The sequence below is a fragment of the Leguminivora glycinivorella genome, chromosome Z (assembly GCF_023078275.1).
Source record: "Leguminivora glycinivorella isolate SPB_JAAS2020 chromosome Z, LegGlyc_1.1, whole genome shotgun sequence".
Taxonomy (NCBI): Eukaryota; Metazoa; Arthropoda; class Insecta; order Lepidoptera; family Tortricidae; genus Leguminivora; species Leguminivora glycinivorella.
The window spans coordinates 35,131,184-35,159,181 of NC_062998.1; the positions used below are offsets into that span (position 1 = coordinate 35,131,184).

Consider the following 27,998-nt stretch of genomic DNA (forward strand, 5'->3'; position numbering starts at 1 on the left):
TTTGTATGAAAAATTAAAAATTTAAAGACTTCATAATTTTTAAAAGTCACTGAACAAATGTTGATCAGTATAAGGAGAATAGCCTACAGTTCAATTCTTCGCCTTTGTTACAGGCCCCACTCTGTAGAAGTATTTAACAAGAGTTAAAGACTGCAGAGTCAAGCTCGCAGAGGATAGGTAGGAATCAATTAAAATTAAAGCTAGGCACGTAATATTATAAGTGCACGTAAACACTCGTGTACCAACTCGAACATTCACGGTATTCAATATCGCCACGGGCATAAAATCAAAGGTCGTGTATATATCTTAGAACAAATTAAATTATTCTCATTTGAAAATATTTTAATTTGTATTTTTAAGTAGTAACACTACTATTATACTATAAACATTAAATAAATGTCATATACAAAGAAAAAGTGACCAGCGTACTCCGTTAACCGGACGGATGCCTGTAAAACCACTAATTATTTAATGTCGTGTATATATTTTATGCACATGCACTTTGTCCGTGATGATAGTTAAACCCTAATTAAGTTGAATGTACGGTGAATAAGGGTCGGTTGCACCAAACTGTCTGTTACCGAATTTAGGGTTCGAAAAAAAAATGTATTGTATGCGAATATCATAGTCTGCGCGACGTTGATGTATCTGTTAATAGTGGTTGATGCAACTGGCCCTAAATTTCATCTTTTATGTGTGGGTTCTCGTCCACTTGTTTCACTACAGAGGCGTACACTGTACTTACCTATAAGTTTACTTGTCATTAGATTAGGGTATGTACATGATATACTGAGTTTATAAACCGTACGTCAAATATGAAATCCTACCTATCCAAAACCTGAAGAGTGGCTTCGACTAACTTTTTTACCTATAAGTAATTTTGGATAAAATCTTCACATCTCCAAGTTTCAATTCACTTAATAACCTATGTTTAAAATGTTGAATTGAAAACACGTTTAAATTTCTTGGCTCAAAGTTGTGTCATATTTAAATGTAGTCTATAAATTGATAATGTGAATAAGTAGTAGTTCAAGTTTTTCTGACCAAGGTTTTGTCTGAACAGTTGTAAACGTTAAACATATTTAAATAAAATCCAATTTATGTCCGTGTCATAAAGGTAAAAACCTAATAAAACTGTAAAAAATTATACGCCTTTTATTTCAATTTTATCCTGATTTCGTGGCATTGACTGAAGTAGTATTTGAGTTTTTGATCATACCGTAATATTTCCTATTAAGAAACGATCTCAATGGTCCCACTTCTGAATACAGGTCAATATCATCAGATATTTCTTTTAATCGTTGTTTTTGTTTTGAATCCGCTCTGATAGTCATATATAAGTCTACTTTTTGTTGTCTGAGTTTGCCTCCGTAAGCATAATCTCTAAAGTCAGTGACGCTTCCCGTCAACTCGGCGAGCAGGGTGTCGAGGGGCGTGGCCTGCAGCGGGTCCCGGTAGCGCGGCGGCGCTGGCCGCTGCTCGCTGGTCTGCACTAGCCACTCGTGCAAAAAATAAGCCTTAGTAGCGATGAATAGCCCGGATACTTGATCCGTTTCAAGACTTTCTAATATATTTAAATTGTAATTTATCCACCTGAAAATATAAACGTCTCATTATAGGCCAGAAACAGACGTACTTTTTTGTTTCTCTTGGTGGAAAGTGTACCTAATTTTTCTATCTTACTTGTTCGTCTGAACCAGCTTTACTTTAAGAATGTCTTACTTTATAAGGTACTTTATGTATAGTTTTCCAGCAAAACGTCCCTCTTAGTCGATTCTTTTACGGATGTGATTACAGGTAGGGTGCATTGGGGTAATTTCGAAGCACAGAAATGCTCGGGTAATTTCGAAAGGGCAATCTTGGTATGATTAAAATAATGGCGATTTTTATGTGACTTTCGAAATCAGACGACCTTCGAAATTACCCCAATGCATAATTCGTATATGAGTCAAGCAAGCCTCGTCCCTATGATGAGCTCTACTAAGTATATGTACAAAGGCTATACTCAGATTGACTAGATACTTGATAGTATCGTAGGTTAGTGTAGACGAGGGGCAGGTCGTCTGTGTAGGAGCACCGTGAGTGGATTTCACGAACAGTATATTTGCGTACTCTACAGCTTTTTATACGTGGAACTATTTACAACAAATACTTATCAGGCTGACTTGTCAGAGTATCGCAGGTCCGTGTAGACGAGGGGCAGGTCGTGCGTGTAGCCGCAGCCGAAGCCCCAGGACTGCAGGCCGACGAGCGAGCCGAGCACCGTGAACAGCTCTCACGTTCAGGGTACCTTCCGTTCCTTCCAACTTTTTATATGTGGAACTTTTTCCAACCAAGACTTAACAGACTGACTTGTCATAGTATCGTAGGTCCGTGTAGACGAGAGGCAGGTCGTGCGTGTAGCCGCAGCCGAAACCCCAGGATTGCAGGCCGACGAGCGAGCCGAGCACCGTGAACAGCTCTCACGTTCAGGGTACCTTACGTTCCCTCCAACTTTTTATATGTGGAACTTTTTACAACCAAGACTTAACAGACTGACTTGTCATAGTATCGCAGGTCCGTGTAGACGAGGGGCAGGTCGTGCGTGTAGCCACAGCCGAAGCCCCAGGACTGCAGGCCGGCGAGCGAGCCGAGCACCGTGAGCAGCGCGCCCGGCGCGGCCAGGCACGGCGCCAGCGGCTCCGCCTCGCGCGCGGGGCCCACGCACAGCATGCCTTCACCACTCTGCAGCTTAATCATGTGCTGAAATATACCATTAATATCTAGCTATAGTTTTTGGTCTCTTGCTAGCTTTTGATCCTGGATAGGTGTAGGATCGACTGCATGCGCGGATTCAGGGAGGGTTTCATGCCCCCAAGCCCCTGGAGCCTAGGTTGGCCATACATTTTGACCACGTGACCCCCTGGGCTGGGCACACACATTGACCACGTGACCGCCCCGTGGGTACGAAGCTGGATCCGCCCTTGGGATCGAGTAGCATAAATATATATATAAGGTCCTAATTTATTAGTTGCAGATATTTTAACACATACTCTACATTAAAATAATTAACTTTAAATATAAATTAAGAAATCTTTTCATGTAACTTTTTTGATTTCATTTTCCTACCAAAAAAATTAATTATAATTTCGTCTAAAAAAAATCATCATGTGCATTATCACATGTCACAATAACACTGTCTGTCATGTCAACAATTGTTTCATAATTGTTTGTTGTAAATGTCGTAAAGGTTCGGCGGGAAAACTGCACATGTCATTGAAGTGGCCAGTTACAGTTAAGTGGTACGTAAAAGAGGTACTAGAATCTGTTCAATGAGTTTTCATTTAATAATCACATAAACAGGGTGTTTTTACGCAGCAAATTTGCTTTTCCGTTTTCTCCAAAAAAACATCGTAAAAGCTATAATGTTTCACGGTTTAATATACTCCAGATACCGTGTTTCACTTAACACTAAAAACCTGAAAACCGTTTGTTCAGAATCGAGAGTTAGCTATATCTTGATGGGGGTAATATTTTTATTTAAATTAGTATGATTAGTTATTTTTTACGTGCCTATTGTATTCGTAATACAACATTGTGTATATCACATTGCTAGAGGTTGTTTACCTTTTTCAGTATTTAGGGGTATTAATACTGGCTGGTTACTTGGGCGATTATTTTTTCCGCTACGAGTTTGACGTTGTTTAATCTTAATGTTTATCATAAGTCATAACAAATTGAACTCGTACCTAATTACAACCTTGTTATTCTGAATATTGGGTTTAAATTTGCTTACTGCAATTATCTGTCCAATTTGAAGTTTACTGTGACAAAGCTTTAATAGTTAATTGTATTGTACAAGGGGGCAAAGTTGTATTTTAACGCCGAGTGTGGAATTGAAAAACGAGCAAGTGAAAGGATTCTACAGTTCTACCACGAGCGAAGCGAGTGGTTCGAGAATAGAATCCTGAACTTGCGAGTTTTTTAACACACGAGAAGTAAAATACATTTGCACCCGAGTGTAACACAAAACTTTTCCCCTCACTGTAGCGAGGAAACTACAACGCAAAAAATGCGTTTATCACTGCTTCCAGTAGTTCCACAGGTGGTAATTAAATCATCTTTATTACTAGATGCACCTACTTTTATCAATTTTAAAGCAGTTAATTTGACTTTATTCAAGGTCAAATCACTTTACCAACTAGTGGATAAAATGCGTTTTTACCCGCTGGTATCAAAGGACAAAACACGTGTTTCCGAGCTAGTGAGGGGAAAAGTGTTTTACAATGACATCTTAGCTGTCTATTGGTAAACCTTAATGTCGTAGCAGTAACGTACACAAATAAATAGTTTTATGGTTTATGATGGTAGTTAGCAATTATTTTATTGAGTGTAGAGTCTAAAAGTCAAGTAGAGCTGGCCCCGTAGCCGAATGGCATTTCTCCGACGCCAAACGAAAGCGATACGCCGCTGGCTCTGTCGCGCCAATACGCAAGCGCGATAGAGATAGATATCTACTAGCGCTTCGTTTCGTGAGCGTTTCGTGAGCGATTGTGCCATTCGGCTAGCCACCCTGTACAGAAATCTAAAAATTCAATTTAAAAAAAAGTAACCATCAGATTAAAAGATGAATACTCTAGATGAGTTTAAAAAAATAAAAATCTGTTGGGGTGTCTGAGGTTTTGAGTGATACTGGAAACACGTTGTATATATACACGGTGTTTCCGGTATCACTCAAAACCTCAGACACCCCAACTGATTTTTATTTTTTTAAACTCATCTAGAGTATTCATCTTTTAATCTGATCGTTACTTTTTTTTTAATTGAATTTTTAATTTTCTGTACAGCTCTACTTGACTTTTAGCTCTACACTCAATAAAATAATTGCTAACTACCATCATAAACCATAAGACTATTTATTTGTGTACGTTACTGCAACGACATAAGGTTTACCAATAGACAGCTAAGATGTCACTGTAAAACACTTTAAAGCTTTGTCACAGTAAACTTCAAATTGGACAGGTAATCGCAGTAAGCAAATAAACTCAATATTCAAAATGACAAGGTTGTAATTAGGTACGAGTTCAATTTGTTATGACTTATGATAAACATTAAGATTGAACTGACAAACAACGTCAAACTAGTAGCGGAAAAAATAATCGTCCATGTAACCAGCCAGTATTAATACCCCTAAATACTGAAAAAAGGTAAACAACCTCTAGCAATGCGATATACACAATGTTGTATTACGAGTACAATAGAATGGGCACCTAAAAAATAACTAATAATACTAATTTAAATAAAAATATTACCCCCATCAAGATATAGCTCAATCGATTCTACTCTCGATTCTGAACAAACTGTTTTCAGGTTTTTAGTGTTAAGTGAAACACGGTGTATATATATGTATGTATCAATATTGTCTTTTTTTATAATGAACCCTTTATGTTTTACAAACGCTAATCTTTATTAATTTGTAATCGAGGAAAGGAATTCTAAGACTGTTTTTGCGTAGCTACACAGTATCTGGTAGCTGCCTTCACTGACTCAAAAACTAAAAACCTGCACACAATACCTTGGTTTCCCCTTCAGTCCCTGCTATGTACTACCCATCCCATGCAACTCAAATCCAAAAATGCGTAATTAGTAGTATCCATACTTCCATACTAATATTATAAATGGGAAATTGTGTGTGTCTGCTTATTTGTCCGTCTTTCACGGCAAAACGGAGCAACAAATAGACGTGATTTTTTAAGAGGGGGTCGTACGAAATCCTCGAAAAGTGCATTCGGCGTTTAACAAATGCTGCTCACATTTCTAAATTAAATGAAATAAAATAAATGTAGTTATTATCTTAAAGAGTGTGTCTACAACTTTTGACTATTCAGAATCTCTAATTATTAACGGTATAGTAAATAAACCCACGCAAAGTTGACCTAAAATGAGAAAAACGTATGTCGCCGTTTAGTAAACTTTGTTAAAAAAATTCAATACTTTAGTTATAACATTAAGTGATTCTAAAAGCCAGATAAATGGACTAGAAGTTTTGAGGTTTTTTATATTTTTCCTCTCAAAGGCAACAAAGAAATTTTACCTTAAATTCAAACTATCGTAAAATTTCCATACATTCGCCATTGCTGTCAGAATTCTCCTTTCGATTAGACGCCCTGAGCGGCTCATCGGAGGCAGACGTGTCGCCGGTCGCTCCGCGTTGACGTTTAAATTTGACAAATATTTTGACAGAAAATAGTGTACGTACACGAAAAACCATACCAGTGTAAAACTGTGCTCAAAATAAATAGGGTAAATCAATAATGTCAGGTGGAGATCCAATCTCATTTAAAGTTTAAAGGTGCATGGCTTGTGCATAAAAAATAAATAAAAATATATCACATTATTAAAGAAAATAACGAACACAACCGAATGAGTATAAATGATTTCATTCTAGTTCGGTTAAATTGAAAAAAGTTTCATGTTTTCTTTTACTCATCGGAATACATTTTCATTACGCTGGTATTAACAGTACGTCATTTTAAAAATATATATGACAGCACCTACGTCAAATTTTGTCAACCAAACTTCACAGGTTGTATGTAAACAATTACAATTTAATTTATTCATACATATATTCAGATACTTATTAACTGATTCTTACTTAGAATAGAAAAAGGGGAATGCGAGCGGGTATAGGTTTAGTGGTTCTAGTTCAAATTTAATTGTATATATAAAAAAATGTCTCAATTTCATTAAAGATTTACTCTGTGCATACCACGAACACGTAACCGTAAGTTGAAAACAATAATAATTATAAAGTACCTAAATATATTGTTGTTTAGAAAGTTAACGCTCGTTTTGAATGGTACTTCTCCACTCAACTAGACTAGACCAAATATTCATGGAACAGTCACCAGCATAATTATATGACTATGAACGGCCGTGCAAAAATATCTAATTTTCTATAAGGGACCATAAGTATATGACGACATATTCCCGGCAAAAATTTGTGATGCTCCGTGACCGGCAAAAACATCGTCTCTCTTTCTAGCGTCTCGCGAGCGTAGCGTCGGGCCAACTGTATGGAAAAAGACGCCGCGTCGGCGCGGCTTAGCCATACAGTTGGCCCGACGCTACGATTGCTAGACGGCAGATGTGGGGAGTGTCCTTATCCGCAGAAATATCTGTATGATCGGGTAGCTTAAAAATATTTGATTCCTTATAAATAAAAATCTAAATTACACTCTCACTCGCATAAATATCTATCCATTGTTAAAGCAAATATATATCTTACGGGCTAGAAATCATTAATATGTAATTAAAGTGCAATAACAAACCCTACCTTAGTTGCCTTAGAGCGGTAAATTGTATGAGGTGATTTGACATCTCACGAAACACGTGAAGTATTGTCAGTGCATATGTCTGTCTCATCTGTTGATAAACTATGACAAGTAAACTTATTACAAATCTGATATCAGAAGCCTTTTTACAAGCTCTTATTCAACTTGCCTTGTTAGTATTTATCTTAGTTTGGGCCAAAACGTAGAAGCTAAATTTGACCCGCTTTCCGATTTGCGATTGAGCTGAAATTTTGCACACTTATGTAAATCACGTGACAATGCAATATTCTGGTATCATGGAGGTGATCTGATGATGGAGCAGAAAGGTGGTCAGAGGAACTCTGTTATGAAACGTCGTATCCCCATTGAGTAAGTGGTATTTAGAGACATCTCGGAGAGCAATAGATGATTTTTGAAAGAAAGGTACAGTCGGCTAAGGTAAAGCCTGTGCCAAAAATGATTTTTTTGCAAAAAAACTTATTATAAATTGGGAGGTGAATTTTTATATTATTTTATATAAGAAAAACCGGCCAAGAGCGCATCGGACCACGGTCAGTGTAGGGTTCCGTTCCGTACTTTCCGACATTTTACATATTGACAATTTAATAAATACCGTAATTTGGGGTGAATAGGGTTCCCGGGGTATATAATGCTATTATATTTAAATAATATATTTTATGATTTATGTAAATAATATATTTACAGACATGAAAATGTCTGTCAAAGTAGGCATTCAAATTTATTGGATTTTTTACTCATTTTAACTTCATTTTTGTGTGAAATTTTGCTAAGAATTTGTTCATTATCCTTTTGAATGTAGTGTATACCTATACTTCTAAAGTTTATGTTTAACAGAAAATCATAAGACATATTTTCATTTTTATAATGGTTTTCATGAAGAAAACGATGCAACTGTGTTGGGGAACTTTTACGGGATGAACAAATATCCGCGGCCTGAGGTGTGAATAGGATCAATAATGGGGGGAAACGGGTCGTAAAGGGGGTGAATAGGTTTACGAAGGGGGTGATTAGGGTCGGAAGAGGGGTGAATTGGGATGTGTAGTCAATGGTTGTCAAATTGTATAAAAGATATATAACTTACCTAAAGTGATGTTTTTATGAATGACCTCTCTGTATATGGACGCAATTTATACGTCAATGTATTGCTTCGTAGTTAGACTAGATACAATAAATTAACATTTAGAAATGTTAATCACACTTCTGTCAACCACAAGTCAACGTCTCTACTTAAGTCCACAAAAATCACCCATGGTTGCTATAATATAAACGGATTACTTTAAAATAAAAATCATAAGTATGAAACTATACATCTAGGGAAGAAATAAAATTATTTTATTGAATAATTTTTGATTTGTTATTTTCAAGTTTATATAAATAATAAATTCTCAATTCGCTCAAAGGTTGGAAGAGATCCCTTATAGGTATAAGTTCGCCTTTGTACACCATAACTATACTGTATTTTTATGTCCTAACTTGTCTTATGTACAATAAAGTGTTCACATACATACATACATAAATTGAAATAGATATCATACACGAAAGAAAAAACGATAAGGCCCACTGGTGGCCGAGCCGGGAATCGAACCCGGGTCTTCAGCTTACGCAGCTAACGTCATTACCACTAGGCCACCCGCCCGCCGTGTGGTACCCGACGAAATTTCTCTAGTGTATGTTATCTCTGATAGGCACATTTTGACCACCTCGTATATGAATCTTTAAGGCCCTTTTGCACCAACCACTTAACTCAGGGTTAGTGGGCTGTCAACTGTCAAATTCCATGTAAAATGGTGGGTTAACCCTCAGGTTAACCCTCCATATTCGTTGGTGCAAGTGGCACTTAGAGGATTAGGGTATAGCGAGAGAGATGGCGGGTTCGATTCCCGGCTCAGCCACCAGGAGGCCTTGTCGTTCTTACTTTCGTGCGTGATATCTATTTCAATGCATAAGTATGAAAACGGTTATGACTTTATTTTCAAGTAAGTAATTTTTGCTGATAAACTTTTTTTCGGCATTCAATTTTGTAAGGTATGCTCCCAGCCGAAGATCAGCGCTGATGAAGAGGCACCAAAGAAAACACGTCCGTTCCATACAAGATTTATTAGCAGAGAGCGAAAATATAACCTACCCACAATCAGTCGGCGCCTAATTACTAAACTACCCACATTTGTCACAAATTTATTTCAAAAATACTTAAGTCATTATCAGTTTGCCGTTAATATTTGTGGGATATTAAATTGGACCAGGAGTGATATTTAAAAAAAACTATACATTTATAACCTTTTGAATTTTGGAATTCGGTTAAAAAATCCGGCCAAATGAGAATCTATTTTCGCACAATTGTAAAACTAAATTATCTTTACTAGTTACCTCCAAAATACTAAATGAAATGACATCTATTGCGACTTAAGCAGTTTGCATAAATTAGTTACCCAATTCACCTAGGATGGCGCTGTACTTTGGGCTACTTAGTACATCATTTTCTGAAGATTTTGGGTTCATGGGGTCGGAACGGGTAGAGTCTGGCTAGCCAAATATTGTTGACAGATATTTCCTTGTGGTATCACCAATTGTCTATGGTTTAAAAAAAAAGGCTAAAAGTCTGCTGTCAATTTATGTCACTTATTCAAATTGTTCGCGGGTTATTAAGGGTAAATCTTAAATATTATAACAATGACGATACCAAGCGAGGTCCGCAATTTGCTGTTTAAGCTAATAAATAATTACAACCAAGAGCGAAGTCGACGTGAAGCGGCATATAATGAAAAACTGCAATGTTTACAAGTCGTAAACAATATAGTAGGTTGGTGCTCTATTAATATTTTGATACTTTAAGTACTAGTTCTAACATTTGCCTATAACTTTGATTAAGTATGTGAATATAATAAAACTTAAATCTCATAAACAGGAAAAGAGTGTAAAGACAAGGAGAAACTCGAAGCTCTGGAAAGTATTAATAAAATAAAAATATTGGAACGTAACGACTTACTTACGAAAAACCAATATTTAGAAGAAATCAGTGAAGTGACTGGTCAGTAGTAATTTGATATAAAAATATAAAAAATAAAATAAATAATATAATTTAGCCTATATACGTTCCACTGCTGGGCACAGGCCTCCTCTCATGTCTGAGAGGGCTCGGGCTATATAGTCTCCACGCTAGCCCAATGCGGGTTGGAGACTTCACATAAATCTTTGAATTTCTTCGCTGATGTATGCAGGTTTCCTCACGATGTTTTCCTTCACCGTAAAGCTAGTGGTACATATTAAATGATATTTCGTACCTAAGTTCCGAAAAACTCATTGGTACGAGCCAGGATTTGAACCTGCGACCTCCGGATTGAAAGTCGGGCGTCATCGTCATATCCACTCGGCCACCACTGTAACTGCTTATATGGCAATAAAAATATAAAATATATAAAAATATCTTGGTGAAACATGTCTATATATGAGCGGCAAAAATGTCTATAGTGCATTTTCTTTACCTACCTACTTAACATATTAAACAGACATTTGAAATAAAACTCTTTTAAACGGATTAATCGCGTATATTAACATCATGACCTACGTTTCGAGCCCTTTACAGCACTCGTCTTCACAGGTTCTACCCCTAAGACAGACATTTGAACCTTAAAAAATGTCAATTACCACCATTAATTGGATCAAATGCTAACAGATTTTGTCAAATTTCTGTACATATATTAGCAATTTCTATTGATTTTCAATATAAGTGTGCACAGAAAACAAAAATATTTTCTAGTAAGTATCAAAACTATATCTCCTACTATACCAAATGTGACCAGCCCTAGATTTTTTGAATTTCCCGCCAAAAGTTGGGGCAATATTTCATTAGCCACACTCTATGAACTAACTTAATTTGTGGTGAATAGGGCCAAAACCGACTTTTGAACGTCGATAGCAGTTTTTTTATATGTGCCATGATAATTTTTTACACAAAAAATCTTCCAGCGGTGTGAACTCCGGGTTGTCTTTGAAAATATGTCGTTTTATTTAGTAATTTTCGCTCACCCTAACGTTGGGGTGAATGGGGTCGGGAAGGGGTGAATAGGGAAAAGTGCTAGGGTTGACTTTTTTGGATTACGAACAAAACCTGACCTGTCACGAGCATATTATATTTATTTTATCAAAAAATAAGAAACTAATATGTTATGAGTAGTCGGTAATGTATTAATAAAATAAATTTATCGAAATCTAGACATATGATAACCCTAAACCAACCTTTATAGTTATATGGTGCTCTGACGCAGTGAACAAGTAAGTATGGTCGTGGGCAGTGCGGATAACGTGTCAAAATATAAGCATAGTTTGTTGCTATTTTTCATGTTTAAATAACTTCTAAACTAACGTAGTGGGTAGGTATTAAAGTAAAAGGTTCACAGTGAACATTAGCTTGCCAGACATGTATTTAGCTATACCATTGTATTGAGTGTTGTATCATAAAGTCAAACTAGGCATTTATTACTAATTATTTACTATGTGGGGTGTCTTTGATCACTTGCATGGCGTAACATTGACCATAATGACACATAGTTGATTATTGTCTGATTATGTCACGGTACTTGTTGAGACTGATAATTTGATCTCTTCTTGTGATAAATATTGAAACAATTGCAAATAAAGTTGGTTTTTCGAAGATGGTAATTTTTATTTTTAATCAAAGTAACCCCAAAATAGCGTTAAAGAGTTGTAATATTTGACTCTGCGAACCGTTTTTTATCTTTTCTTGAGATGAAATACTTTTGTAAGGGATTACATTCGATTACCATTAAAAAAATACATAGGGTATCAAAGTAACCCCAATCTCAGTTTAAGTTTGATAACATCGTTTTTTTTTGCGTACATTATTTTGTTACCTTTCTATATTTTTAGCAGGAAAAGACTAAAAAAGTTGATGGTCCCATTTTTTTCTTTCTTTGTTACGTTACATTGACCAATTATGGAATTTATACTTCTCTAACTTCTACATTTAATGGGTAAAAATACCCATTAAATGTAGAAGCTAGAGAAGTTTAAATTCCCAAATTGGTCAATGTAACCCCAGTTTACGGCAGACACCGTGAACCTTTTCTAATAATTCTCTTTTTATTTGAAAGAAAAATCGTTACGATACTAAAATATGCAATCTGAGATAAAAAAATGCTTTTCATATAGTTACAAACTTAGTTCAGAATTTATTTCTGTAAAACTTTTATAAATTGTTCTACCTATCAAGTTCAAAATAATTTTCCTAGAAAGTCTTAATAAAGTTCTGCTTTTGAGATTTTTTCATATTTGAGAAAACAGCCCTTATTGCCTGAAATACGGCGACATTGATATTTGCTTTTTCGTATTTTGATGGTATTTTGACTGCACTGTTGTATTTTTTGCCATGCTAATTTGAACCTTATCTCTGAGCGATGTTTTTTAATTTTCAGTCACGTCACAGATGTTTATGACATAACATCTAGGTATTTAGCCATTTAAAAGAAACTACAAGTGGCTTTACAGACGTGGCGACTGCAACTGGTACAGGGCCTAAGCCATAATTTAAAATTATATTGTGATTTTATATGTATTTGTGTTTTATTTAATGCTAAGTATGAGTTTCAACATTTTCAACTCAAGAAACTGAAATTAAGAGAAGAGACTAGGAAATTGGGTATGATCAAGAGTCTGATGCAGATAGCGATGGCGGTATTGGATATGATAAGATATGCGTCGATATTCCCTGTCTTACTTTGGGTCTCTGACTTGACTGCTGCTAGCTGTACTCTATTCATTAGGTTTTTATTTTATACACATGCTTTATTTTTGTATAAACTAAATGATAAAAACCCGCATATACGTACTGCACAGCTCAGGCCTCTGAAGACCTGCAGGGCAATCATGGTCGCGCGATAAATGATAAAACATCGGACCGTCCCTATCGCACTTACAAATAAAACGATAGGGCTGATGTTTTATCATTTAGCACGCGACCATAATTGTTTGCCTGGAGGTATCGGCCTTCACACACGTCTTTGAAAAATGTTTGCGGGGATAGGCAGGCTGACGATTTTTAATCTAAGTATAGAAAAGTAACGCAAAATGAAGTGCAAAGTAATTTGAAATACACCTAGGCAAACAATCAACTGAGTAAGGAACGTTATCTACATATTTAGGTAAATTAAAGTCACATGAGACATGGACAGAGAAGGAAAGCTAGATGACGCGTATTTTTTCTCTGTCTTCTTGTATGCTACCTTTTTTACAGTTTTAATTTCTCAAAGGAGGTCAGTAGTTGACTACAAACTCAAAATAACACTCTTGAAAAAAATTAAGGGTCACTGACCTTTCACAGTAAATTGAGGTAGTGTGAGTGAAGGGTGTTTGTGTGTGTAATGGGGTAATTTGACAGATTCTGAAAATTCTCCCTGCTCTACCCCCTCTGTTGAAGGGACGGAGAGTGACATAGGCTACTTTTTATCTCTTTCTAACGCGAGCGAAGCCGCGGGCAAAAACTACATACATACATACAATCACGCCTGTTTCCCAGAGGGGTAGGCAGAGATCACGGATTTCCATTTACTACGATCCTGACAAATCACTTTCGCTTCACACACAAAAACTAGTTTTTATATATTTCGCTACGTTAGTATTTCTGAGCTACATATTTATGAGGAACCCGGCTGCGACGTAGAGATCGTAGGTGGTTATGTAATATTATTTTCAGAATTAGACATTGGTATAGGTACACCAATGCATGAACATATAAATTATATCCTGCCTTTTAAATAATAGTAATTTTTGTAATGTTTCACTCTTCATCTACTTTTTGTATCTACTACATGCACTACCAGAGTTTGCAGAATAATAGTACACTTACTTTTTCATACCCCACACAATAGGGGCTTTCTTCGAGATAAGAGTGATTGAACGAGATAGTCCGCAACATGGGATCTTGCCTCTCGTCCGGAAAGTACAGAGACGATCTCGGCAAGCACAATTCATTGCCCTGAAAATATAACAATTACAGCCAGGCCATATTGTCGTCATTCAAAATAATATCTCTTCAAAATATGATTGGATCGAACGCAGAATTAGAGATCTCCCAAATTTACTTTATGAGTACTCAATGAAATGAAATACTGTTCTCGTACATAGGTTCGGGCAAAGGATAGCGTTATCTTATTTGCGGAAACTTGATGTTAATATTGACATTTCGTCACTTTAATTTATTAAACTCTCCAAAGTTAACTCATACAGAAATACAGCTAAACAGAAAGATCTAGACTGTGGAATGAACTGTCGCCGCGGTACTCGTAATTCCGGACCGCTACGACCTTCAAGAAAAAAGCGTACACCCATCTCAAAGGCCGGCAACTCACCTTCAACAATTCTGGTGTTTCGAGTGTCCATGGGCAGCAGAGATCGCTTACCATCAGGCGACCTGTCTTACCTGTCAAAATCTAACCAGATCTCTGTAGCGAGTAGAGCGGTATAAATCAATTGCTAAGCTACAGAACGTACCATCCAGTCGCAGCGACCCCAACCGGTGACGAAAGCCTTCTGCGCTATTTTCTTTCGTTGGTGCGAGCCCTTGACTCTTGGTTCACTATGAAAGTCCTTAAAAAGAGCGATCGGCTTCTGATTTGTCCTAAAATAGTTAGGTAAATTAGTGAGGTAAATTCAAGAATATCGGTTTCACCCATTCAATGCTTGCAAATTTCTGCCCGTAGACGCTACGTTCGTGATCATAGGTGGTATTACTCACCTGGGATGAGTTCTGTGATAGTTGAAAATATTGCGAATTACACTGACTGCCAGCGCGGTGAGGCGATACCGCAAACATAAATGAGAAATATGGCCATAGGCCTCACACATTCTCAAGGGTGTCGGGGTCGAAATCCAGGTACGTGAGTGACCGGAGGACCGGAGGACCGATATCCCATAAGCATATTTTAAGCAGCCATCTCTGATTTTTTCCTTTGAAACCTTTCCGACATCCGATATCGGATCGGATAATGTGAAAATGCACTAAGGGTGTAGGGTCAAAGTCATAGTACATTACGGCCTGCAGTGCGGTGAAACAGCCACGTAGTAAATCCATACTAATATTATATATGGGAAAGTGTGTGTCTGTCTGTCCGTCTTTCACGGCAAAACGGAGCGATGAATTGAAGTGATTTTTTAAGTGGAGATAGTTGAAAGGAGGAACAGTGACATAAGCTATTTTTTGTCTTTTTCTGACCCTCCGCTTCCCTAAAATGGGGGGTGGAAGTTTGTATGGAGAATTTCGCAATCGCGGCTTCGCTCGCCGGGCAAAAGCTACTATTTAGTCTGACATACATGCGAAATATGGCCTCATAGAGCCTCAGCAACGCCAGGTCCGCCTTGAGGGTGTAAGGGTCGAAGTCCTGGTGCACGAGAGCCAGGAGCACGGTGAAGTAGCCGGCTCCTCGGTCGCAGTACGTCTCGCCCGTCACCACGCCCAGCTCCGTCACCGGGACACTGCGAGATAATAACGAGATTCATCTTTGAATCGTCGGCAACCCAAACCCTCAGAACTTGTGGGCCATTTTTTTCAAAGGTGTCCACCCCACTTTATTTTTGGATTTGGAATTTTTTATGTGGTTTCCACTCGGAATCACGAGCTCTTTCAATTCTAATAGGAGAAAAAAAGTGAACCAAGGTTTTTTTCCCATTCCGTTACCATTTTTTCATATATTTTGTATGGCGGTAAAGGAATGGAAGGTTCGAAAAAATGTATGGAAATCTTGGGACATATTTTTTTCTAATATCAGGATCGAAAGACCTCGCGATTATGAGTATTAATCGCGTAAAAAATACTCATGATACAAAAAAGTGGGGTGGACAACTTTGAAAAAAATTACCCTTGAACACTCTTTTTGCTGTTTACTTTAACATAGCAAAAGGGAATGTACAAGTTTCTAATGGGTTGGCAACGCGAACGTGACACTCCTTGAGTTGCAGTAGGCGTCCATAGGTGACGGTGACCACTTTCCATCAGGCGGACCGTATGCTTGTTTGCCAACGACGTAGAATAATAATAATTTTTAAGAAAAAAAAACCGTCGCCTTTCGGGTTCTGGTGAAAGCTACTTGCGAATGTTGGATTATGTAGAAATGTGTAGGTATTTTTTAAAACTGCTTTTAATGCTTTAATTATTAGATGGCAACACTACAGCAGTTCTCGAAAATTTGTACAAAAATTAAGGGAAAAGTTAAATTTGTTTTTATTAATTCCTATTTTGTTACCAAGATTTTGTTGATGAATTGAGATTTTATTAAGTTTTATTTCGTCATTAAGGTTCTCTAATATCTATATTTTCTTAATTATAACAATTATCCTGTATATATCTTACGAAAGTCGAATTATATTACTAAATGTTGGTAACAAAATAGGATCAATTAAAATTTGCTGACGTGGCATTGTACAAAGTTGACGGGAATTGCTGACAAATGAATATACGTATAACGTTAAGGTTTGAGGAGTTTCCTCAATTCCTCATGAATCCGATTACAAGAAATCGAAGCTTGGCAAACTTTGACTTGAAAACTCAATTATGCTTAACAAACATAACTAAATAAATGTCACTGTTCTGAACTTAAATGCATGCTTTTCTTACAAAAATACCAAAGTCATTATGAGTGTGCCGTTCAGATTTGAGGAGTTCGGTTCTGACCATCATCAGCAGTTCCACTGCACCAAATATCACTGTTCTGGACGTAAGTGCATGCTGTTCTTATAAGAATACCAAAGTCACTATAAGTGTGCCGTTCAGATTTGAGGAGTTTGGTTCTGACCATCATCAGCAGTTCCACTGCACCAAATATCACTGTTCTGGACGTAAGTGCATGCTGTTCTTATAATAATACCAAAGTCACTATAAAAGTGTGCCGTTCAGATTTGAGGAGTTCGGTTCTGACCATCATCAGCAGTTCCACTGCACCAAATATCGCTGTTCTGGACGTAAGTGCATGCTGTTCTTATAAGAATACCAAAGTCACTATAAGCGTGCCGTTCAGATTTGAAGAGTTCCGTTCTGGCCATCATCAGCAGTTCCACTGCACCAAATGTCACTGCATGCTGTTCCTTTAAAAACACAAAAATCACCATACAGTTCCCTCGATTTCTCCAGGATCCCATCATCAGAACTGGGTCCTGAAAAAAATGGGACCAATCTGTAATGGGACCAATATACATTCAATCAAAATAGTACATTACATCAGAGGCCGGGAAAATGAGGATTTCCGGCCAAGTGGGTATATACGGCCGAGCGAGCGTGCGAGCGAGGCCGGATAGGGATACGAGACCGGGAATCCGTTTTCACGCCGAGGCATGTATAGTGCTTTTCTCAAACATACAATGAAATAAAAAAAAAATGCTCTAAAGGACAATATTTTATAAAAAAAAGTTACTTTGCAGGCCTAGGCCTGAAAAACAATATGAAATCCCTTTACAGTCCTCTCGAGTTGTTGCGCCCAAAAAGCGATACTTCCCAGCCCATTTTAAGGAACGTAAAGACAATATTTCATTGCATGTTTGAGAAAAAAATATTTCAAAATCAGTCCAGTAACGACGAAGATATCGAGGAACAAACATAAAAAATAAAAAAATAAAAAAACATAAGTACAGACGACTTGAGAACCGTCCTTCTTGAGAGATTTGAGGCGACGGTTAAAAATAATCGTGGACTTTCATCGTCAAATATGAAGTAACAACGAAGACAAGTGGCACAGACAGAATTGTAACTTTTTCTACTCCCGTACTTTTAATTGTCATTAACGGGGTACGTAGCCAAATGCACAAACGCTCACGATAACATCTGTTTCGTAGCTATCTCTGTCGCTCATGCGTATTGGCACGACAGAACCAGACTGCATTTTTGTCGGCGTCGGGCGTCGACGATTGCCGTTCGGCTACGCACCGGTTGCATCTTTAAAATCCCACCTTAATAGATGTCAAGACACCTCTGTAGTCTCATCATCATCATCCTCTTTGCGTTATCCTGGTATTTTGCCACGGCTCATGGGAGCCTGGGGTCCGCTTTGACAACTAATCCCAAGATTTGGCGTAGGCACTAGTTTTTACGAAAGCGACTGCCATCTGACCTTCTAACCCGAAGGGTAACTAGGCCTTATTGGAATTAGTCCGGTTTCCTCACGATGTTTTCCTTCATCGAAAAGCGACTGGCAAATATCAAATGACAATTTCGCATATAAGTTCCGAAAAACTCATTGGTACGAGCTGGGGTTCGAACCCGCGACCTCCGGATTGAAAGTCGCACCCTCTTACCGCTGGGCCACCAGACACCTCTGTGGTCTATTCCCCAAAATTGTGCATAGGTACACCTAGTATGTTTTGGCACCTAGAAACGTACAGTCACCGACATAAATCGGCAATTCCCGTCAACTTTGTACAATGCCACGTCAGCAAATTTTAATTGATCCTATTTTGTTACCAATATTTAGTGATATAATTCGACTTTCGTAAGATATATACAGGATAATTGTTATAATTAAGAAAATATAGATACTAGAGAACCTTAATGACGAAATAAAACTTAATAAAATCTCAATTCATCAACCAAATCTTGGTAACAAAATAGGAATTAATAAAAACAAATTTAACTTTTCCCTTAATTTTTGTACAAAGTTGACGGGAATTGCTGAAATAAGTGATGATTTCTGTACCTTAACGTTATATTAACGTCTTGTTTGAAATGTCATACGAAATTGTCAAACAATTAAAAGCGACAAGGCACAGAAATCATCACTTCTTTATGCCGGTGACTGTAATGCACGTATAATGTATAGTCTACTTTTGCTACCAACTTGACTTTTCGGCTTCGCCTTAAATTGTTACCCACGCCAATCGCCTGTTTTGACCTCTTTTATTAAACACCGGTTGCATAAAGAAGTATTAGATGAGTAATTCCCGAAAAGTTTGTACATTTGGATCACGTCTCCGATTTTGATAAAAATTCGTAGGTTGATAGAATCCATGATGCTGAGCAAAATCTACTAGGTTTCCCAAAATGTCCCAGGTACCTTGTATGAAACTTTCCTTTTTTGTTACCGAAAATGTATAGAAATGTGGTAACAAAAAAGGAAGGTTTCATACATACTACCTGGGACATTTTGGGAAACCTAGTGGATTTTGATCAGCATCATGGATTCTGTCAGCCTACGAATTTTTATCAAAATCGGAGACGTCATCCAAATGTACAAACTTTTCGGGAAATGCTGAGATATTGTAAAACCTGTTAAACTTATTATCAAATTTCCCAACGATTACGTAGCATAATGACCGGGCAATGTGATAAAAAATGGCGTTAATGCAAACTTGTTAACGTATTGTCAATTTGCCCAACGATCACGAAGCATTATCATAATGACCGGGCAATGTGATAAAAAATGGCGTCTAGACAATGATTAATCATCACTTTGCCCAATACAGCTAGGCATTATTCATAATGCCCGGGCATTATTAATCACTTGGTCCATAACATATATAGTTCTCCACATCGATTTCGATGACGGCGACCTCAGCACTCTCAGCAGTCAAGAGTTTTCCCTCTTGGGTGCTCTTATAATGTGGCTAGCCAGGCCAAACTTGCTCTTAAAAATTCGCTTAATCACGAAAAACTGAATCACACTCACAGCAGTACAGAGATATCATCTTTCATTACGTAAGTATTTATGGATTTTTTTTATATGCATAGGCCAACGAACTCGTGGAGAGGGTGCGCCACGGTGACGACGGTGTGCACGCTGAGGATGGCCCCGACGAGGTGGTGCGCGTGCAGCCGGCGGATGCTCGCCACGTACGGGTGCTCCTCCACCTCCACGCGGGCTCCGCGGAAAACCTGTTACCAAGACACTGCCATAAATGGAATAACAATACTATTTTGTTATACAAGGGGGCAAAGTTGTATTTTAACGCCGAGTGTGGAATAGAATCCTGAACTTGCGAGTTTTTTAACACACGAGAAGTAAAATACATTTTCACCACACCAACTGGTAAAGGCTTACTTTAATATTCGAAAACAGATAGCAAAATTGCATTTTATCCACAAGAGTGCAAAGTAATTTTATACAAATTTTAACTTTATGTCTTAAGCTTTTATTGTCAGTATTTTGTTCGTGTTGGTGTGGTGAAAAATTTTGTGTTTCACTCGGTGGCAAAGTTTGTTTAACCTTCGTGCCTTGGAACCCTCGCAACGCTCAAGATTCCACTTTTTGAACCTCTCGCTACGCTCGCGGTTCAATATTGGAATCTTTCGCTTGCTCGGGTATCAATATTGGGACGTGCGGTTACACAACAACTTTGCCCCCTTGTAAAACAAATAACTATTGCACCCGTGTGTAACACAAAACTTTTCCCCTCACTATAGAGAGGAAACTACAACGCAAAAAATGCGTTTATCACTGCTTCCAGTAGTTCCACAGGTGGTAAATCATCTTTATTACTAGATTCACCTACTTTTATCAAGTTTAAAGCAGTTAATTTGACTTTATTCAAGGTCAAACTACTTTACGCACTAGTGGATAAAATGCGTTTTTACCCGCTGGTATTAAAGGACAAAACACGTGTTTCCGAGGTAGTGAGAGGAAAATAACTATTGTGCAACTGATAGGTACTACATAATGAGAGCTCGGCGACGTTGCAAAACAGAAAGACATTAAGTTTTCCAGAAATAAAGGAAAGTCGAAGTTTACAGAAAAAAATAACTAATCTATTTTTTCCATGTTTTACAAATTTTGCATTATTAAAATAGAGTGTCCACGGGTTATATACGGTTATTTAGCCGGTCACCTCCTAAGAAAAAAAAACCGGCCAAGAGCGTGTCGGGCCACGCTCAGTGTAGGGTTCCGTAGTTTTCCGTATTTTTCTCAAAAACTACTGAACCTATCAAGTTCAAAACAATTTTTCTAGAAAGTGTTTATAAAGTTCTACTTTTGTGATTTTTTTCATATTTTTTAAACATATGGTTCAAAAACTAGAGGGGGGGGGGGACGCACTTTTTTTTCCTTTAGGAGCGATTATTTCCGAAAATATTAATATTAAAAAACGATCTTAGTAAACCCTTATTCATTTTTAAATACCTATCCAACAATATATCACACGTTGGGGTTGGAATGAAAAAAATATCAGCCCCCACTTTACATGTAGGGGACCCCCCCTAATAAAACATTTTTTTCCATTTTTTATTTTTGCACTTTGTTGGCGTGATTGATATACATATTGATACCAAATTTCAGCTTTCTAGTGCTAACGGTTACTGAGATTATCCGCGGACGGACGGACGGACGGACGGACGGACAGACAGACATGGCGAAACTATAAGGGTTCCTAGTTGACTACGGAACCCTAAAAACAACAGACACATGATATGAAAATTCCTAACATAGCATTCTGTTCAAGTTCATGGCCACTCCCGCTCCCCGCTGAAAGTGCCGCCCACCCACTCTCGGTTACCTCACAGTTACCGCCTGTCAAAAAACGCGAACAGTCGACTTGTCATATTTCACTCATACAAGCCTGGTACGCGTTCACCTACACGAGCTTAGAATGTGTGATAGGAAGGCGCCACTTTCATATATTTGATCGCCAGTGTCCGAGATGTGCCTGTGTTCATTTTGTACTAAATTATTTATCTATAATAAAGTGAAGTATAAAGTTTTATACGCATATTTAATTGCGCATAATTGTAAGTGAATTAAGGAAAATAAATTCAGCACCTTCAGCAGTAATAACGCCGTGTCTTGCGTGGGTGACGGTCGCGCGACCGTCGCCGTCGCGTCTCATACTTCCATATCGATAAGGTTTGATTTCGTATGCGTCGCATCGCCGTCGCGCGACCATCGCGCGACCGTCGTCCACGCAAGCCACGGCGTAACTTTTTTTATACAATATACTAAGTATTTTTTTATACAATTTAGATTGATATCATTTTATTAAATCAATGTAGTTTTAAAACAATATTGTTTATTGCACCAATAAATTGCTCTGATATTTAGAATAAGATGAATATTGTACACTGTTGACAATTTAAAAGTGCTTATTGTAAGCCTATTTGAATAAAGAATATTTTGATTGATTGATTGATTGATAACAATGATGATTTGATGTCGCATTTAAAACATTGACCTGTAATAGCAATAAATTGATAATGTAAAGGTAGGTACATAATATTATGATAAAAAACTGTCTTTTTTCTAACCAAATAAAGCCTGGAATCCCGCGGCATATCCATACTAGCATAATGTTTGAGGTCATTCACCCCGTGTGGCATCCAAATCCCCGATCACTGGACTAATGTTGCTCAATTAATATTACTGTATACGGCAAATACAAAGATGGTTAAAATTATGATTTTCTAATTGTGTCTCATGTATGTTTGTAATAGGATAACGATGGTGTCGTGTGTTTCGTCGTACCAATTACAACAGTTTAATTAACTCATTCATTGCCAACGTTTTCATAATAGCGTTCGTAGTCGATCGTACTAGTATTTACTCGATCTCTCCACACGTAAGTCCACTTACAACTAAAACTTAAAAAACCAAGGGGCTATAATTAATACATCAAATAATGTAAAGATATTAAAGCGAGAAAAATATGGACTAGAACTGCTTTTTAAGCTTGGATGAAATACCGGTTTCAGGACGGTCAACTCCTTTCGTTTTAATGAGAAAAACGAACACATTTTCTCAGTACGTATACATATCAATTATAGTTTAATTTTTTGCTTTTGTTACAGGCTTCACCCTGCATACATATCCTTAAACGCCAATAAAATAAGAAAGCCAATACTGACCTTACGATTGAGCACAGGAATGTCGCCAAGTTCCGGATACGCTTTGCGACTAAACTCCGCTGCTTGAACGTCGTCGAACTTTCTGGTCGGGCCTGGGGTCTCCTGCGACGCGCTCCACGCCACGCAAACTACTTCAACAACATTTTCTGCATTAGGGTGTGTTGGGGTGAAATGGGACGTCGCGTTTATGTGGCAAGTTTAAGCTTTTTTGGCAGTTGAAACTGTTTCCGGATTTGAGATTCGGAGTTAATCTTGTACTCGTTTTTTAACTTTATTCCATTACCCGATCCGATATTGGATGACGGATGGAAGTATTAACTGCACTTATGTATTGATTCATTTAATAAGTCATCACTAAAAATCGATGCATAAAGCAAAATGGTAGTTGTGCCAGTAATTAAGGGCTAGTATTTAATTGGGCCATATTTTTTTTTAAAGTTGTCTACCCCACTTTTTTTAACATAGATAATTGTTTACGCGATTCATACACAGTCGTTCACAGATGAAGTGGAAATAGTCAACTTAATGTACATTTTAATGAAGAAGTTAAATATTCTGAAAGTCATATAACTCATGAAGTATCAAGTACCAAGACTTTGGTAACTAAGAAGACATTGTGTAAAATATTACTGATATTACTACACAAAAAATCCGGTTTACCCTCGATCCCGTGTCACTCTAACATACCTATATATGAACTTTAAATGGAAACTAAAGTAACCAATGCTTCAGACAAGCTCGTCTAACTTTAATCGAATATGCACTGTCCCGGCGTTCGAGCACAACAACGCAAGTCGTCAGTTACCGAAGGTGCTTACTTTGTAAAATAACTATTTAAGGCCATGAATTTTTAGAAGCATATCATCATCATCCTTTTTGCCTTATCCCGGGACGGGAGCCTTCGGTCCGCTTTGACCAATCCAAATATTTGGCGTAACCCCAAGGGTAACTAGGCCTTACTGGGAATATTTAGCCCAGTTTCCTTTCAACCATATTTTCCTTCACACTACTGTTAAGTTATTGTTTAATCGCACGTGCCAAAATTGATACCCGAGCAAGCGAAAGATTCCAATATTGAACCGAAAGCGTATCATAAAGTGGAATCTTGAGTGATGCGAGGGTTTCAAGGCATGTAGGTTAAACAAATCTTGCCACCAAGAGAAATTCACCATACCAACTGAACACTACCTATGAAAATATGAACTGTAAAACATCAAACTAAATCGAATTCATCAATTTAATAACAATTAGTATTCATCATTAAAACGTGAATTATACCAGCCAGTTTTAGGCATCAAGCTAAAATTGGTAAGAAATTAGTTTGTACTCTTGTGGATAACACTTGCAACTAGGGCTTGCATTCCGGAATTCCGGAATCTCGAAATTCCGGAATTTCGGACAATTTTTCCGATATTACAGTTCCGGAATTGAAACACATAATCTCGAAAATTCCGGAATTGAAAAAAGATACATTTTTGGACGAAAACGTGTAATATCAGCCTGGTTATTTTACAAAACTACCACCGCGTCTATAAAAGATATGTAAATTCATTAAGTTAGACACTCCTCGGATTCAGGTAATGCCTATTTTATGACCAAAGGGTTGCATCCAGGGCTAGTTAGAGCGACATAGTGTAGTTTTAACCCGCTAATATTATACCATTGTCACTTTCTGGTTTTGCTGCAACTGTTTTAGCTAATAAGTGAAATATATAATCATTTTAAAGTAAATATTTGTAGAAAGTTTTTTTTGTGATAATTTAAAATTACTAGCCGGGAGTTGAGTGTTATGCTCGAATACTGAAGGACAATTAAACATAAATAAATAACATTAGGTACATTATTAATATTATTATTTTATTGGCGTTATTTATGCTCAATTTATTAGATCGAACTTAAAGGAGGGTGGGCTAATTGGCCTATTGACCAATAAGGACATGCGATATGTCACTGGATAGCTTATTCTAATTTCTAAAACTTTTACTATGACAGGTAATCCCAAATCTTTGTGTGAAAAAAGTTATCGCTGCATAAAAATAATTTAATAAGTTGAAACGTTACTATGTAACTTTTTTGATACTGAATATTCCTATATCGCTTATTCCTATTCGTATTCGTATTAGCATACGTAGGATAGCACAATATTACTGCACTTGTTTGACAGGGCGTCGCACTATTGGGAGTTGTGCACATGTAGTATCTATAGTTTGGTACCTTGGTGCAGGAAGACACGAACTATTTATTCCTCCAGCTGGGCACTTAATACGGCTCATAATTGATGAACCTTTTGCTTGAAAAATAGTGTCATTATTTGATGGCATATCGATATTTAGTTGTTTTCTTATGTTTATTTATATGATATATTATTATTATTATTATTTAAAGCCTATACTGTGTCCCACTGCTGGGCAAAGGCCTGGGCCCCCTTCGATTTCCACTCGTCCCGGTTATGAGCGATCTCCGGCCAGTCGCTGAGATACACGTCCAGGTCGTCCCGCCATCTCCGCCTGGGCCTGCCAGATCCCCGCCCGTCTTGCGGCACCCATACGGTGGCTATTTTAGCCCACCTCTGTGGGTGCATACGGCAGACATGGCCTGCCCAGTCCCATTTCAGTTTGGCGGTCTTAACCCCAACATCTGTAATGCGTGTTTTTGAGCGCAGCGTGGAGTTGCGGATTCGGTCAATCCGTTTTACTCCTAGGATGCTGCGCTCCATAGCTCTTTGGCAAACCTTCAATTTGGTCTTTTGCGCCTCGGTGAGTGACCACGTTTGAGCACCGTAGGTTAGGACGGGCAGGATGCACATGTCAACGAGTTTCCGTTTCAAGGTCAGAGGAAGGTCGCCCTTCATCAGTTCCTTCATGGACCAATAGCTCCTCCATGCATTTTGGATTCGTCTTTCGACTTCTTTGTCCTGTCTATGGCTGAAGGAGACTAATTGGCCCAGATACAGATACTCGTCGACATAGTTTATTACCTGCCCGTCTACCTCGACCCTACGTTTTGTGCTGTTGGTCATTAACTGCGTTTTGGTCCTGTTCATTGTAAGACCAACTTGAAGGCTTGCTGAGCTTAGATCTTGGAGCATTGTTTGGAGTTCTCGGGCTGATGAGGAAAACAGGACAATGTCATCGGCGAAGCGGAGATTTGTTAGCCTTCGGTCGTCGATGACAATGCCCTTATTTTCCCATGAAACCGCCAAACTTCTGAATACCTGTTCAAGGGTGCAAGTGAAAAGTTTCGGGGATAACGGGTCGCCCTGTTTTACGCCTCTGTCGATTTTGAACGGCTGACCGGAGGATTGTAATTTTATATTGGCTGTGCTGCTATTATAAATGGACTGTAGTAAATCTATGTATGTGAACTCTATTCCCTGATGGCGAAGTGAAGTAAATATGGAGTCATGGGTAATGCTGTCAAAAGCCTTTGTATAATCTACAAAGGCTAAGTATAAGGGTATCTTGTATTCGTGGCATTTTTCTATTATCTGATTTAGTGAGTGTAGGTGATCGGTAGTGGAAAAACCGGGACGGAATCCGGCCTGTTCAGGAGGTTGGTGTTTGTCTAGTTGTCCAGAAATGCGACGTTCTATTATTTTGATGAATGATTTGTATACATGAGATACTAGACTTATAGGGCGATAATTGTTAATATTGCTCTTGTCGCCCTTTTTGTGGAGCAATATTATATTAGCGTGGGTCATCAGTTTGGGGACTTTTCCGGATTGTAGTATGCTATTAAATAAACTAGTTATATGAGGCAACAATGTCCTTTTGCCTAGAATTAAACACTCAGTGCTAAGTCCATCCTCTCCTGGGCTTTTACCAAGTTTCATGGTCTTAAGAGCTTCATTTACTTCATACTCTGTAATGGGAGGGATGTTTTCGGTACAAATGTATCGGCTGGAGACAGTGGGAGATGTATCTGATTTTGAGTAAAGCTTTTTATAATAGTTTGTGCAGATTTCCAGAATTTTATCGCGGCTATGTTGTTTAATGTTGTTTTCATCCGTCAAGCTGTTTATCCATGACTTTGTTCCTTGATGGATTCCCTGACGGGCTATTTTTAGTGATATGTTTTTATTTAGTGCTGTTTTAACTGCGGTGGTATTAAATGCTCGAATGTCACGTCTAATGCTGCGCTTTACCTTTCTGTCCATGTTATTGAAATCTCGTGAGGCTAAAGTTAAATGTTTCCTTTGTTCAATTAATTGCAAAGTGTCGTGGGAAAGTTTTTTATGTCTATGGTTATTGGTTTTAATTTTGTTGCTAGCAGATCTAATGCAACGTAGGATTTTTTGGTACTGGTCTTCTACGTCATTGGCATCAATGGTGAGTGTGTTAAATTGGTTCTGCAATTCTAGATTGAATACCTCGTAATTGTTTGTTATAGTAAATCTATCGAGCTTCTTCATTCGGGTTAGGAAAGTCTTTTGTCGTAAAATTTTGAAATTGAATGCTAGTTTTGCGCGTAGCGGTCTATGATCTGAACTGAATTTAATCTGATTTATTGTACTTATGTCATTAACAATGTCTAACTTGGAAGTCAATATGAAATCTATTTCATTTTTGTGGTTGCCATTAGGTGATACCCAGGTCCAACGCCTTTGTTCTCTTTTTGAAAAATAGCTATTGCAGATCTTTAACTCTTGTCCGAAAGCGAAGTGAAGTAGGCGTGTGCCACGTTCGTTTCGATCGCCAAGTCCGTGTGGCCCTATAACTTGCTCATCACCCGCTTCAATTCGATTGCCCAGCTTTGCGTTAAAGTCGCCGATAACCATGTTCCAGGTACCTCTCATCTCCTCGCAGGCTTTATTTAATGAGTCGTAAAACTCTTCCACT

At 37.9% G+C, this 27,998-nt stretch overlaps 1 protein-coding gene across 1 annotated transcript; it reads right to left on the reverse strand.

Annotated features, from left to right (window-relative positions):
• Positions 1 to 1,138: 1,138 nt before the first annotated feature.
• LOC125240470 (hypodermin-B-like) lies at positions 1,139 to 27,937 on the reverse strand. The gene is made up of 8 exons (XM_048148363.1): positions 27,889 to 27,937; positions 23,158 to 23,303; positions 20,069 to 20,202; positions 15,660 to 15,821; positions 14,841 to 14,967; positions 14,197 to 14,325; positions 2,540 to 2,742; positions 1,139 to 1,593 (listed from the first exon to the last, which is right to left on the reverse strand). The coding sequence occupies exons 1-8, from the start codon at positions 27,935 to 27,937 to the stop codon at positions 1,167 to 1,169; spliced, it is 1,377 nt and encodes a 458-aa protein (XP_048004320.1). The 3' UTR covers positions 1,139 to 1,166.
• Positions 27,938 to 27,998: the final 61 nt, after the last annotated feature.

Excerpts from the sequence above, each read along its gene's own strand:
- LOC125240470 (XM_048148363.1), bottom strand. The coding sequence starts at position 27,937 with ATGGTTATCGGCGACTTTAACGCAAAGCTGGGCAATCGAATTGAAGCG. Across the intron at positions 23,304-27,888 it reads GGGCAATCGAATTGAAGCGG|AAAATGTTGTTGAAGTAGTT; the intron begins GTGATGAGCAAG and ends ACCCTAATGCAG. Across the intron at positions 15,822-20,068 it reads GTGGCGCACCCTCTCCACGA|TGTCCCGGTGACGGAGCTGG; the intron begins GTTCGTTGGCCT and ends ATTATCTCGCAG.